A 15,943-nucleotide genomic window follows, 5' to 3' on the forward strand; every position below is an offset into this window, starting at 1 on the left:
CCATCTCTACCAAAATAAATAAATAAATAAATAAATAAATAAAATTAGCCAGGCATGGTGGTGTGCGCCTGTAGTCCCAGCTACTCGGGAGGCTGATAGGAGAATTGCTTGAACCTGAGAGGCAGTGGGTGCAGTTAGCCAAAATCGCGCCAACTGCACTACAACCTGGGCAACAGACCAAGACTCCATCTCAAAAAAAAAAAACAAATCAGTCAGGCGTGGTGGCAGGCACCTGCAATCCCAGCTACTCGGGAGGCTGAGGCAGGAGAATCACTTCAACCCGGGAGGCAGAGGTTGCAGTGAGCCGAGATCGTGCCACCACACTCCAGCCTGGGCAAGAAAGGGCAAAACTTCATTTCAAAAAAAAAAATTTTTAAGTATAAAATGTCTCGGTTCTTCCTATGGGATAGTAGTTTAGTATTAAATCAGTTACAAAATAAAGAAAATGAAAACAGAAAATGACATTTTTAAAAAACATCCTCAAGGCTGTTAAAATGACATTTCTAACGTCATTCTTTTTTCTTAAGAAGGGTCTTGATGTGTACCCAGACTGGAGTACAGTGGCTCGATGACAGCTCACTGCAGCCTCAACTCCTGGGCTCAAGTGATCCTCCCTCAGTGCCCCCCACACCCCCACCAATCATTTGGACTACAGGCACGTGACAACATGTCGGGCTAATTTTTAAATTTTTTTGTAGAGAAAAGGTCTCGCTTTGTTTGCCCAGGCTGGTCTCAAACCCCTTCTCTCTGGCGATCCACTCACCTCAGACTACCAAAGTGCTGGTATTACGGGTATGGGCCACCAGCCCTGGCCTTCTATGTTTTTAATAATGCACTCATACTTAGTAGCAAGTAAAAGCTGAAATAAATAAAGAATTCTAAACAAAATTTAAGTTTAGAAACTTAGAAGATATTTTAACCAAATAAATATAAATACTATTTTATCAAGGAAAACAAAACTGTATTGAATACCAATAATATAAATGGCTATAAAAGTGGTGATAAACGTTTAAAACTTTTAGTTCACAAACAATCCTGATAGAAGAGGAATAACAGTACATCAATTTAGTGGCCACAGAATAGCCTGAGATCATGACAGTGTTATGTGTTCATCACTACCAATACTAGATGTTTTTTACTTTTAAAAAAGTTAAAAATGCTCACGCCTGTAATCCCAGCACTTTGGGAGGCCAAGGAAGGCAGATCACGAGGTCAGGAGATCGAGACCATCCTGGCTAACATGGTGAAACCCCGTCTCTACTAAAAATACAAAAAATTAGCCAGGCATGGTGGCGGCTGCCTGTAGTCCCAGCTACTTGGGAGGCTGAGGCAAGAGAATGGTGTGAACCTGGGAGGTGGAGCTTGCAGTGAGCCGAGATCACGCCACTGCACTCCAGCCTGGGCGACAGAGCAAGATTCCGTCTCAATAAATAAATAAATAAATAAATAAATAAATAAATAAATAAATAAATGTTAAAATGATTTATATATATTTAGGGGGTACAAGTATAGATTTCTTACATGCATATGTTATGTAGCAGTGAAGACTAGGCTTTTAGTGTACCTATTATCTGAACAGTGAATAGCGTACCCACAGGCAGTTAGTTGTTCAACCCTCACCACCCCCACCCAATCTCCCACCTTTTGTAAAGTCTCCAATGTCTATCATTCCACTGTATGTCCATAGGTACCCATTGCCTAGCTCCAACTTGTAAGTGAAAACGTGGTATTTGACTAAGTTATTTCACTTAGGATAATCAACCTCCAGTTCCATTCACACTGCTGCAAAGGACATGATTTCATTCTTTTGTATGGCTAAGTAGAAATAATAGATTTTTTTTTAAAGGGGAGAGAGTTTTCAGCATTTTTACTGGCAAAGTCTGCCATTAAGATCATGACCCAGTCCTCAATTTCCTTATTCAACATCCTTTACATTGGGACAATTTTCTGAGGAATAAATTTCTGCTGAAGATAGAGGAAAAAAGATACATTCTATCAACAGTCTTTCTTTTATGAACCAATGAGCTTTATACATCATATTCTATCTTGGATGACCAGAAGCTCAATAGCTTTTTTTTCTTTTCTTTTCTTTTTTTTTTTTTTGAGACAGAGTCTCACTCTGTCACCCAGGCTGGAATGCAGTGGCAAGATCATGGCTCATGGCAGCCTCTACCTCCTGGCCTCAAGTGATCCTCCCACCTCAGCCTCCCGAGTAGCTGGTACTACAGGTGTGCACCACCATGCCCAGGTAATTTTTTTAACTTTTCGTAGCGATGGGATTTCAGCATGCTGTCCAGGCTGGTCTTGAACTCCTGGGCTCAAGCAATCTGCCAGCCTCAACCTGCCGAAATGCTGGGATTACAGGTTTGAGCCACCCATGCCCAGCCTTGGTCTTAATTCCATAAACTCTCTTTTTTTCTTGTTTTCTGATACATTATGCTCTTTACTCCTCTCTTACCACAAACTCAGCCCATATTTTATCTTGCTCTGTAAACTGTAATTTTATTGGTATTTCTAAAACGTATTTAAATGATTTTTTTAAAAAACATGAAATATAAATGATTTTTAAAAATAACATTTTTCAAAAGCAAAAAATAATCTCTTACCTGTTTGACATCTCGAACAAGATGAAACAGCATTGGATTAGTTGGACCTTGTTTCTTTAGGGAGAAAAAGTTACAGCAAACTATTATTTTTCTTCTAAACTAATTTAAACCTTACAGGATTTTTATGAACCTTCTTATACAAATTACATTGTTTTGGAGTTATTTCCTTAAGTTCTATTCATAAAGTAGAACAACAAAGAATTTTCACATTTACTGCCAAAAAACAAATAATCTTAGAGTATCACTAAAATGATACATAAGTTTTTGTTTCACAAAAGTCATCACTGCAACTTTACAATTGTATCTTAAATTTAAATTTACATTTCTTTCATTGATAATGGCGCTGTACAATACCTTTCTTCTTGTTAAAATGTCTGTTCCTCTGTTTCTGTCACTAATAAAGTCATATTGAGACTTTAAATATTTTGGGTAACAAGACTTTAACACAAGCTTGTTCAACCTGTAGCCCACGGGCTGCATGCAGCCCAAGATGGCTTTGAATATGGCCCAACACAAATTTGTAAACTTTCTTAAAACATAGAGTTTTTTTTCAATTTTTTTCAATTTTTTTTTTTTTTTAAGCTCACCAGCTATCGTTAGTGTTAGTGTATTTTATGTGTGGCCCAAGACAATTTTTCTTCCAATGTGGCCCAGGAAAGACAAAAGATTGGACATCCCTGATTTAACATTTATATATGCCATAATTTTGCCATTATCTTACTTCTCTTTATATATACTGTTAGAGTGGGCCACCTACCATTATTTCTTTGGAGAAAAAGTTATTTTCTTTGATATTCTTGGCTTTCAAATTCTATATAATATTTAAGATGACTACAATTGATATTGCATATGAATCATATTTTACTTTACTTTGCTCTGCCTTCTTTTTACAATATTTATTTAGGGCTGGGCGTGGTGGCTCAAGCCTATAATCCCAGCACTTTGGGAGGCAGAAGCGGGTGGATCACCTGAGGTCAGGAGTTCGAGACCAGCCTGACCAACACGCAGAAACCCCGTCTCTACTAAAAAAAACACAAAATTAGCCAGGCGTGGTGGCACATGCCTTTAATTCCAGGTACTCAGGAGGCTGAGGTAGAAGAATCGCTTGAACCCGGGAGGCGGAGGTTGCGGTGAGCCGAGATCGCGTCATTGCACTCCAGTCTCAGCAACAAGAGTGAAACTCCATCCCCCCAAAAATAAAAAATTTTAAAAATTCCATCCTGGCTAACACGGTGAAACCCCGTCTCTACTAAAAATACAAAAAATTAGCCGGGCATGGTGGTGGGCGCCTGTAGTCCCAGCTACTCGGGAGGCTGAGGCAGGAGAATGGCGTGAACCCCTGGGGGCGGAGCCTGCAGTGAGCCAAGATTGCGCCACTGCACTCCAGCCTGGGCAACAGCGAGACTCCGTTTCAAAAAAAAAAAAAAAAACCTATTTATTTAGTCGATCCACTCAGGGGCTAAGTTCTCTCTGCCAATTCTCCCCCACAGGTGAACTTTTTAAAATAAAAGTTTCTTCTAAGTTAATAAGAAGTATCTCATATTTGGGGGGTATTGGGGAATTTCATTGCATTTTTCTCTAACGGTATATAATCACATGGAAAGGCACTTAAAATTTCTTAAATTCTATTTTATCCTACTCTATTAAATGTTTATCCATTAAAAATAAATTGTTAATAAATAATAAATGTACTTTAACATAGTAATTCTCAAAGTGTGACCTGGGGACACCTGAGGCCCCCATGATTCCTTCAGGAGTTCCACAAGATCAAGACTTTTTTCCTAATCATATTAAAATTGTATTATTTCATTCTTATTCTCTCAGTGTTTGGTGGAGTTTTCCAGAGGCTTTTTGATGTGTGATATTGTGAGATTAAATTCAGAAGCAAATATGAGAATCCAGCTGCTTTTATAAGGCTAGACTTTAAAGACATTTGCAAACGTGTTTTCCTCTTCTCACCAATTTTTTTGTTTTCTTTAAAAATAAAAACATAGCAGGCTGGGTGCGGTGGCTCATGCTTGTAATCCCAGCACTTTGGGAGGTCGAGGCGGTGGATCACCTTAGGTCAGGAGTTCAAGACCAACCTGGCCAACGTGGTGAAACCTCATCACTACTAAAAATACAGAAATTAGCTGGGTGTGGTGGTGGGCATCTATAATCCCAGCAACTTGGGAGGCTGAGGCAGGAGAATCGCTTGAACCTGGGACGTGGACGTTGCATTGAGCCAAGATTGTGCCACTGCTCTCCAGTCTGGATGACAAGAGCAAAACTCCGTCTCAAAAAAAAAAAAAAAAAAAAAAGTATCAGGCAGAAGGGTGCTAATTTAAGAAAAAAGAAATAAGAACAAATATTTATGTTAATATGGGATAAGTTTAGAAATTTTAAGTAAATATAATTGCTACTTTAATAAAAACAAATATTTTTTAAAACTCTCATTTTTACATTCTAAAATACCAACACACACAAAGAAAACCTCTTTAGAAAAGCTCTTTGAAGTTCTCAATAATTTTAATGTAAAGGAACCCTGAAATCAAAAAGTTTGAGAACTACTGCTTTATCATGTTGCAAGCCCTTAAATGTTTTAAAACTTCATCAATAATTGATGCTGAAAGTAACTACAGTATTATCTTAACACCTTTGAGTTATACAATTTAAAAAATTACTTGTCTTGCTAATGGGATCAATTTTTATTTTTATTATTTTACACTGCTTTATAGTTCAGGTATAAACCTTACTACAGCACAATGAATAATCCTTTTAATTTTTACATCTGTCCACTAGGGACAGTAAAATGCCAACAAAGTTCAACGCAAATGTGCTATGCACTACTAAAAGAAAATAATGGAAGCTGGGCCCAGTGGCTCACGCCTGTAATCCCAGAACTTTGGGAGGCTGAGGCAGGCGGATCATCTGAAGTCGGGAGTTCAAGACCAGCCTGGCCAACATGGGGAAACCCCATCTCCACTAAAAATACAAAAATTAGCTGGGCATGGTGGCATGCACCTGTAATCCCAGCTACTCAGGAGGCTGAGGCAGGAAAATTGCTTGAACCCGGAAGGCAGAGGTTGCAGTGAGCCCAGATCGTGCCACTGCGCTCCAGCTTGGGCAACAGAGTGAGATTCTGTCTCAAAAAAAGAAAAAAAAAAGGGAGAAAATGAGATATAATACCTACTTTAAAGAAATTTACAATCCAAAGGGAAAGACATAATAATTGTACTTAACTATGCCACCAAGCTTCATGGAACCAGTGGCATGGCATTTAAGCTAAGTCCTAAGCAATTAATAAAATTTCAATAAATGGGTTATTAGTTGGAAGCAAAACAGACCAGCACTGTGAAAATAGCAAATGCTTTTTTAAAAAAAAGTTTGCATTTTCGGCCGGGTGCAGTGGCTCACGCCTGTAATCCCAGTGCTTTGGGAGGCTGAGGCGGGCAGATCACGAGGTCAAGAGATCAAGACCATCCTGGCCAACATGGTGAAACCCCGACTCTACTAAAAACACAAAAATTAGCTGGGTGCGGTGGCACACGCCTGTAGTCCCAGCTACCTGGGAGGCTGAGGCAGGAGAATCACTTGAACCAGGGAGGCAGAGGCTGCAGTGAGCAAAGATGGCACCACTGCACTCCAGCCTGGCGACAGAGCGAGATTCTGTCAAAAAAAAAAAAAAAAAAAAAAAGTTTCTATTTTTAGTAAATAGTAGGTAGACATTTACCATCTTATTGCTGCCCCGCCCCCACCCCCCCGCCCCGCCCTGGATTTGGGGGGCAATAAAAAGGCCAAGTGAGAAAAGTAGATAGGGCAATATATGAAGATCTTTGAAAATCAAGTTAAGGATTTGGGTAGTAAACTCATATTCATAACACAGAAAACCACTAAGAAGGGTAGTATATCTTCAATGCTAATACAATAAAAATTTGGAATAAAATGTGAAAGTCTTTGTTACGAGAATAGTAAGTTTTCAGGAGTCCTTTACAAAAAAAATGAAAACAGTATGTAAGCTAAAAGGGGTATACCATGAGGTCAAACAATGAATGTAAAAAAAGAAAAAAAAAAGAGAAAAAAGCAGTGCATAATTCCTCCATTAGACAACGGAGTCAAAAGAAACATAATCACCCTATAATTAAGAAGTTGATCCTCTAGTTTTGGTAAGGGGAGGGAAAGGGAAATACACAGGAAAGAGAGGTAGGTTTAATAGCCCTACGTGGTTATGGTGACAGGGAATGGGTTCTAAAAACAAGGAAAGGGTTTCAGACTGTAATACAACCAATCCATACTAAGACTGGCTATAATTTTTTCATATAACTAAGGAAGACATTAAGGGTTTTATCAATAGGAATGGCTATATTCAGGTAAAGTAACATTTCCCAAAAGATAAAATGTAGTCAATAAAGAATTTTAATGTAGACTTACAGTGTTGTAAAGTTCTTCCAGTCTCGGAATGGTAAGGAATTTATGCATGCTTACTCCATTTTCAATAAGAAGTTTTACAAATGCAACTCTATCCATTACAAGAGCATCAAGCATAGCTTGTTCCAAGGATCCAACCTAGGAGTATCAAATTTAATAAATACATATTTCACATATTCTAATTATACAAACACTTTTAAATGTTAAGTCCTTAGGATTTACATTTAATTTGTTCCCAACAGTTTTAGAACAAAATTAGAAAGATGCAACACGGTAAAAAGCTAATAAGACTTTAGGTGTTTAGGGAATAGATTAAAAGACCTCTCTAGAACAACATTTCTTAAAGAATATTCCACAAACACTACTTCTGTAGGAGAATAAGTGTTACATGGGGGAAAAAACAGAATCCATCATCAATTAAATCTTGGGAAAGAATACCTTAAAGCAATGCTCTCAGTGTTTAGGGAAGGTTTTGTGGGAAGGATTATTTCAATAATTGAGTGCTGTTACTAACATTTAATGGGTAGGGTCAAGGGACATCAGAAATCATGCAATATGCTGGAGAATTCTACTCAGAAAGAAACTATCCCGCATCCCACACAACTTTTTATTATCCTGTTAGATGTTTATGAGTGAAAAACCAGTAATTCTGCCTTACAAATGAACACAAAGTATTTCATCATAGTTTTTGTTCTACAGTGAATTTTCCAAAAATACAACCATCAGTTAAGTCAGGCAAGATTGTACTTAGTCTTCAGAACTTTAAAAGAAATCATTCATCATTATGGAAAAGAAATCACTTGACAGCAATACAACTTATGTCCTTTGTGCTTAATATAACACATCTGTATCATTCAGCATTTGTAGCTGTCCTTTATATATTAAAGCCTATTTTATAAACTTCAACAGACTTGAAATCAAATATTGGTAAATTAGTAAGGACATGAAATATAGGTATTTCACTGAGTTTTGTTAATAAAGGTTGTTTTAATATAGTCTGTATATTTTTTAATATTTTGTATATTTCTGTGTATTTTAAATATTTTAGTACCACATTATTAAAAACATCTCTGTGGCAAAAATCAATACAAAACCACTGGTTTTTTTACCCATTATTTTTCAATCTTATTCTATCTTCAGAGGTTTAACACACAACTACACAACTTCTCTAGAGCAACTTGTATTACCATTTCTTTCTCCAATCTATCTTCGATTTACATCACCTAGCAAGGATATAGTCTTCATGATATTTTAAGTATATACTTTCTGTTTTTTGAGACGGGGTCTCATTCTGTCACCCAGTGGCACAATCATAGCTCACTGCAGCCTCAAACTCAGGGGTTCAAGGGATGTTCCCACCTCAGCCTCCCACGTAGCTAAGAACTACAGGTGTGTACCCCTGACCCCTGTACCTGCCTTTTTTCTTTTTCTTTATTTTTAAAATAGGGACAGGTCTCAAACTCCTGGCCTCAAGTGATCTTCCTAACTCAGCCTCCCACAGTACTGGAATTAGAGGCATGAGCCACCACACCCAGGCCTATTTTAAGTATATACTGATGAAATGTATGCCTTTTACTTGATGGAATTTAAAGATGAAAGGTATGTTTTCTGTGACATTTTTCAATACTCAGTTCTGTCACAACAAGGAAAATATTTTCACTTGCTTAAAAATAAGGCCTGATTTCCAAGAAAATAATACTTATTAGTTTTCTCTACATTATTAGGCTGTAGTTTATCATGGCATCTTACTATTTTACTTAAGATTATTTCCTTCTTTCTCTTATCACATACAAATAATCCTAATGTTATTACTTACTCTAACAGTAATATTCTAACATTATTCTAGTGCCCACTTGGTCTTTCTTTGTCCTACACTTGCAAAGGGTGTTTATCTGTTCCCCAGGATATTTAAGTCACCAACAACATACTTGTATTAGTATGTATAACTGCAGCATTTACACTGATTCTTATTATAACTGCAGGCATCTGACTTATTATGTGTTTTATATTGCCACTCTTGAACATTTATATACTGAAATATTTATTTTTTATTATAAATCATTTTTTCTGTCTTATTACAATTAGGGCATTATACATATATTCTTAATTTATGTAATTACTTATGAAATTTCACTTTAGCAGAATAAAAGGGGATATAACAAAATATTGTTTTTAAAACAAGAACATTCTGTGTTTATAACCACTGCCCTAGAACAAAATCTTAATTTTCATATCTGAGGGGAAAAAAGGGACCATTTTTTTAAAAAGTGTCTGCTTTGTAAGGAGCATTTCCTCACACTCAATGCATACTGAACTCCTGGCAAGCAAGAAGAAAGAAGAAAAACAACTGTCCTGCAAATTCTAAGTTTAGCAAGAAGCACAAAATCAAATAGGTAACATTATGCAGAAGAAATTCATCAGACAAACCACATATACACAGAAGATAAATGCTTCATCCAAGCCTTTACATCTGAGGAGAACAAAATCCAGTTAAATTATTCAAGGGAAAAATAAGGTTGGTTATAGTCATCACCACAGATGATTAACATTAATTTTTTTCCTCTGTAGTCCTGCAAGAGGAGAAGTGACTAAATAAACTCTTTTTTATTGCTATATAGGAAATACATTCCCATGGTTAAAAAAAAAAAATCAAACACTACAAAATGGTATAAAATAAAACTTTCCTTCAGCCCCCATCTCTCCAAGATGAATCCCATGTTAACAGTTTTAGAAAGGTACTATTAACTACACAGTACATGTAGATATGCATGAATGTTTGTACATTCATAAGGAGAATTTGCTACAATTAAGATCATACTGTGCATACTTTTCTGCAATTTGCTGTTTATATTTACTATGTGGACAAAAAGGATCTAGTTCGTCCTCCGTAAAGGCTGGTAATACTTCAAGGTACAGATGAACAGTTAATCTGCCCAGCCTCCTATTAATTCAGACATGTAACAAAACTTTAAGTGATTACTACCTACCAAGCTGTCAATACAGTAGTAAACAAAACTGAAAAATATTCTTGCCCTCAGAAAGTTTACTTTCTAGGAGAAAGACAAACAATAAATAATAGCTACATTATATGGTTTGTCAGATGGTGACAAAAGTTAGAAAAAAATAGCAGGGAAGAATGCTGGTTTAGGGGGATGCTATTAAAATAGGGTAGACAGAGGAAGTCCAAAGAGGAGACATTTGGTTAGAGGCCAGAAAGATAGGAGGAATTAAGCCCACGTGGGTATGTAGGGAAGAATGTTAAGATAGAGAGACAGGTAAGTACAAAGCCTAGAGATAGGAGCATGCTTGATATGTTCAAAGAAGAGCAAGAACGTCAACAAGGTTAGATAAAAAAGAGCAAAGAGGATAGTAGTAGCATGTAAGGCTCTGGGTTATGCTCTGAATAAATGGAATGTGATTCATCTCCTGTCCATAAAAGGAGAGCAAGTATGAGAGTAGTGAAACCAAAAAGTATGCTACCGAAATAACACAAAAGAAGGATGACAGACTAGACCAGGATGATAAAATTAGGTATTTTGAAACTAGATCTGACAAGATTTACAGATGGAATTGGATTGGAATACATGAGAAAGAGAAAAGTAAAGGATAACACTAAAGAGTCTCATCTTAGAAACTAGGAAGAAGTTGTTCCCATTTAGTAAGATGAGGAAGACTAAAAAAGGAATAGGTCTAAACATCAGGGGGAATGCTAGAATGGACTCTCTGGTATACAGAGCATGAGTTTTAAAGCTTCTTTCAGTTCTAAGATTCTTAGAGATCTATATACTCTACAAAAAAATAAGGTTTTATCTAGAGGCATATATTAAATCCTAAACTGGATCGGAATGGTGTAGAAATACTTAGCTAAACTATTTTTGAACTATTGGCAGAAAGGTAAAATGTCAAGTCAGGTCACAGTTCCCGCAAATACTTTTTTATTACTTAGTGTAATTTAATTGTATTGTGTATGTAGATTATTTACATACCAGCCACTGCTGTCCATAAACAAATACATGATTTTTGGCAATGTCAACTCTATCCCATGCCAATGTAAGGATAAGCTGGTCAAATGCAGATGCATTAGTACCTAATCGAATAAAGAAAATAGTTGACAGGTTCAATTAATTTATCTCCATTAAAAGGTGAACACTTTTTTTTTTTTTTAAGAGATGGGGTCTTGGTCTGTTGCTCAGGCTAAAGTGCAAAGGTGATCATGGCTCACTGCAGCCTTGAATTCCTGGGTTCAAGTGTACCTCCCGCCTTAGCCTCCAAGTAGCCGAGACTACAGATGAACACCACCACACCCAGCTAATTTTTTAACTTTTTTGTAGAGACAGAGTCTCACTCTGCTGACCAGGCTGGTCTCAAACTCCCGGCCTCAAGTGATCCTGCCACTTCGGCCTCCCAGTGTGCTAGGATTACAAGTGTGAGCCACAGTGCCCAGCACGAACACTTATGACATCTCCCCACCATTCTTTAGTTAACTTACACAGCTGGTGTCAGCCACCATTCAGAAGTAGCCTGCCTCAGAGAGATAAGATTAGCCCCAGGGTTAAGAACTTTACCTTTCCAACTATAAACGACATATTCCCATTCATTGCAAACATTTAGAAATGCAGAAAAATGAGAAGAAAACAAAGATGAACTGTTTCTATCACAGAGATAGCGCTATTAGGATTCTGAAAATAGCCTGCCAGGCACTTTTCTGTGCACATACAAGCTCATGCATATACTTTCCATTTTTTATTCAAAAATGGGTTCATACTACAAAAGTGTTCAGTAGCTTGCTTTATGTACCTTGATATCGTACCTTGGTTCTTCTTAAAATTATACATAAATCTCCCTTATATATACTTTGGTAAACCACAATTTATTTAACAAATACTTCAAATGGTAGATATTCAGGTTATTTTGAATTTTTTGCTGAGTATGTTTTCATGCACATGCTTGATTATTCAAATAGGATGATATTCTAGAAGTCAAATTGCTAGGTACAAGGATATATACTTTAAGGTTTTTGATATACTCCAAAATACTTCAGATTGCTTCTACCATCCACCACGGGAGGGGTATAACCATAACCATTTCTCCATGTGCCATGGAGAGGGGAGTTTCCTTCTTCTTCTCTTTTCTGAGACCGAGTCTCTCCCTGTTGTCCAGGCTGGAGTGCAGTGGCGTGGTCTTGGTTCACTGCAACCTCTGCCTCCTGGGCTCAACTGATCCTCCCACCTCAGCCTCTCAAGTAGCTGGGACCACTGGTGTATGGCACCACACCAGGCTAAGTTTTGTAGTTTCTGTAGAGATAGGGTTTTGCCAAATTGCCCAGACTGATCTCAAAACTCCTGGGCTCAAGCAATCTGCTTGCCTCAGCCTCCCAAAATTTATTACTGTAACATTGGCCATCCTTCCATATTTTCTCTAAGCATTTGGATTCCTCTACTAATTATCTATTACATAAGTTCTGACCCATTTTTCTAAGAGGTAGTCATCTTTTTCTTATTAATTTTTAACAGCTCTTTTTGATCCCTCCACTTTAACATTTCTATTACTTAGTTTCCTCATCTATAAAATGAGTAAAACCATAGGAAATCTGACTCGTAGGAATAAAGTGAGATAAATAATGTAAACCACTTAAACACAGTGGTTAATACACAGAAAAGTACATGGTAAATAATTCATGAATATGGTACTCTCTTTTTAACCTTTTTTTTTTTTTTTTTTTTTTTGGAGACAGTTTCACTCTGTCACCCAGGCTGTAGTGCAGTGGTGTGATCCTGGCTCACTGCAACCTCTGCCTTCCGGGTTCAAGCAATTCTTGTGCCTCAGCCTCCAGAGTAGCCGGGACTACAGGCATCCACCACCACCCCCAGCTAATTTTTGTTATTGTTAGTAGAGACGAGGTTTCGCCACGTTGGCCAGGCTGATCTTGAACTCCTGACCTCAAGTGATCCACCCGCCTTAGCCTCCCAAATTGCTGGGATTACAGGTGTGAGCCAGCGCACGCAGCCTTACTTTTTATTTTTATGCAATCCCATTTATTAATTTTTTTTCCTTTTTGGTTTCTAGGTTTCCTATCACTTGTGATCTCTTGATACCATGATTCCAGATGATATAAATATATTTTATCACAGTATTTTAAAAATGCTTGATGTATTGGCAATTTATTATGGTCTAATATGCAAGAAAATTCTTGTAAATAAAAGGACAGTATCCTCTTAATGTGCTGGGCTCCTGGCACATCACTCTACATTAACTTTCAGGTAGACAGATGGGATACTGTCATAGTTTCTAATTTCTGAGATTTTTCGCTATAATGTTGTTATATCTGTTGGATGACTTTGGGGAGACAATAAGAGGATCAGTGTGTGTGTGCTTCAATCCCTTAGTCCTAAAAGATACCACTAGTTTTCAAATTTTCCCTTCATAATGAAGATGACATGTTTTAAAATCCTATCTTTAAATTCTATCAACTAATGCCTTATAACCTTTAAACACTTATTTTTCAGCTGATTAAGAAAGTGACACATTTTTATTTAGAGACAGGGTCTTGCTGTCACCCAGGCTGGAGTGTAGCAGTGTGATAATGGCTCACTGTAACCTCAAACCCTGGGCTCAAGCAATCCTCCCGCCTCAGCCTCCTGAACAGCTGGGACTACCAGAGTGCACACCACCATGCCCAGCTAATTTTTGTTTGTTGTGAGATAGGGTCTTGCTCTGTTGCCCAAACTGGAATACAGCGGCATGATCACAGCTCACTGCAGCCTCAACTTTCCAGGTTCAAGTGATTCCACCTCAGCCTCCCAAGTAGCTGGGACTACAGGTAAATGCCACCATGCCCAGGTAATTTTTAAATTTTTTGTAGAGATGGGTCTATCTTGTCCAGGCTGGTCTTGAACTCCTGGCCTCAAGTGATCCTCCTGCTTTGGCTCCCAAAGTGTTGGGATTACAGGTGTGAGCCACCATGCCTGGCCCAGGATGTTAGACATTCTTAATAGGACTATTAAATAGGTTTGGTGGCATAAACCTTGCTAAAAACTTTTATTTTTTAAATTCTACAAGATTAAATTAAAAGTTACCTGACCACCAAGGAAATCAACATTGTGTCTTTCACAAAGAAAAATGACTGAAAATTCACTTTGCAAGCATTTAGCCATGGTAAAAGGTTTTATATTTTATATACATACACATACACACATACACACACATATACATACATAAAATAAAAGGTCTTACAAATAAAAAAGTTCTTAGAGGCTTACCTTTTAGCAGTGCAGTAAGTATTGCTACATCTATATCTTGATGTTCATCTGACCCAATATGGAAAACAGTGATCTATTTAAAGATAAATTCATAACATTATGCCTTCATATTTTTAAAACAAAGGCATCATAAAACTCAGTAATTTCAAACTATATGGGGGGCAAAATATATATGTATCTAGGAATCTATGTATTATGTATATATAAACATACATACACATAATATATTTATGTATATAGTTAGTAACTTTATTTCAACCAAAAAAACCAAAAAATTTAAAAAACTTTATCATTTACTAAATAAAATGGCAAATATACTAAAAATATTTGGTTTCATATTACATTCATATTTTGACCTATCTTATGTCCCTTACTAGAGTAAGAAATTTAGGGGCTGAGGCTATAGATTCCTTATCAGGGTAAATAAATCCTACAGGTCCTTCCACAGAATGAACATTTACATGTTCACATAATGTATATATTCTTGAAAGATAAATGTTTGTTTTGGTCAATATTTTTATTGCAAATATCTTTAAATCACTTGAAACATAGCACCATTTCAGAAATTGTAATTTAATAACATTTTTCATAAAGTGAAAGATGGCCAGGCCCATGGCTCATGCTTGTAATCCCAGCAATTTGGGAGGCCAAGGTGGGCGGATCACGTGAGGTTAGGAGTTCGAGACCAGCCTGGCCAACACAGTGAAACACCGCCTCTAGTCAAAATACAAAAATTAGCCAGGCATGGTGGCGTATGCCTGTAGTCGGGAGGCTGAGGTGGGAGAATCGCTTGCAGGCGGGAGACAGAGGTTGCAGTGAGCTGAGATTGCACCATGGCACTCCAGCTTGAGCAATGGAGCGAGACTCTGTCTCCAAAAAAATAAATAAATAAAAATAAAGAAAAGAACATGAAACATTATTATACAAAATTTTTGGCCAACTTTATTTCATAGTTTACAAAAACTTGCAATGAAAAAGACAGCAAATCAAATCATGTTATGTATTTATAGGCTTGCTAAAAATTTTATCTCTGAAAACTTATGCCCACATTTACATGATTGAAACAAAGCAGCACTGATCTTTAATTTAATAGGCTTAAGCACATTAAAAATTTTTTTCCAAACATTTTATTAGAGAAACCATTAACAACTCTTTATAGTTCTTCCTTGGTACTGAACATTATCTGTTGAGACCTAGTTACTTTTCCTAAAACTTTTCCTAAAACAGAAGCACAAATACAGTCTCAATACCATATAAAAAACTACAGGCCTCCTTCTATGATACCTCTCAACTTGAACAGACCAATAAATGACATATTTTTATGGTTAATAAAGATTTCAAAGTTTAAAATCCAAATAAAAACAAAAGTATTTCACCAATTTAGAATGTGTTCTGAATGAAAGAAAAATGGCCTATCAGCTTTTTAAATTTCTGCTGAAATCTACTTACAAGCTCCTTTCTTTTCATGCACTCCATCAGTGTTTGAAATAAATGAAGTGCTTCATTCTGGCCAAAGTTAAATGTTTTTTTGATAGTGGAAATAATATCGGGCTCTGCTGCATCAGGAAGATTCCTGGAATAAAAGGAAACATAATTCACTGATTTCATCTTCCATTATTTGTAGGATCAATATGAAGTACAGGTAGATCCATGTAAGACCTTTGAAAATAA

General features: G+C 36.9%; 1 protein-coding gene across 25 annotated transcripts in view; it reads right to left on the bottom strand.

The window, feature by feature from the left end:
* The window catches only part of TRPM7 (transient receptor potential cation channel subfamily M member 7), a 126,012-nt gene that overhangs the window by 56,703 nt on the left and 53,366 nt on the right, over positions 1 to 15,943 (bottom strand). For 23 of the 25 annotated variants that reach the window (XR_010151684.1, XR_010151681.1, XR_010151685.1 and 20 more), the window contains 5 exons: positions 15,722 to 15,845; positions 14,273 to 14,345; positions 11,000 to 11,100; positions 7,017 to 7,151; positions 2,607 to 2,660 (listed from right to left, as the gene is read on the bottom strand). Coding sequence is in view for 17 of the 25 variants with exons in the window: in XM_063794944.1 (XP_063651014.1) it covers positions 2,607 to 2,660; positions 7,017 to 7,151; positions 11,000 to 11,100; positions 14,273 to 14,345; positions 15,722 to 15,845 (487 nt within the window). In the remaining 8 variants the exon portion in view is untranslated. The remainder of the gene's footprint in view (positions 1 to 2,606; positions 2,661 to 7,016; positions 7,152 to 10,999; positions 11,101 to 14,272; positions 14,346 to 15,721; positions 15,846 to 15,943) is intronic. The other 2 variants (XM_063794943.1, XM_054666946.2) reach the window with 1 other exon arrangement.

Source organism: Pan troglodytes, chromosome 16 (assembly GCF_028858775.2).
Source record: "Pan troglodytes isolate AG18354 chromosome 16, NHGRI_mPanTro3-v2.0_pri, whole genome shotgun sequence".
Taxonomy (NCBI): Eukaryota; Metazoa; Chordata; class Mammalia; order Primates; family Hominidae; genus Pan; species Pan troglodytes.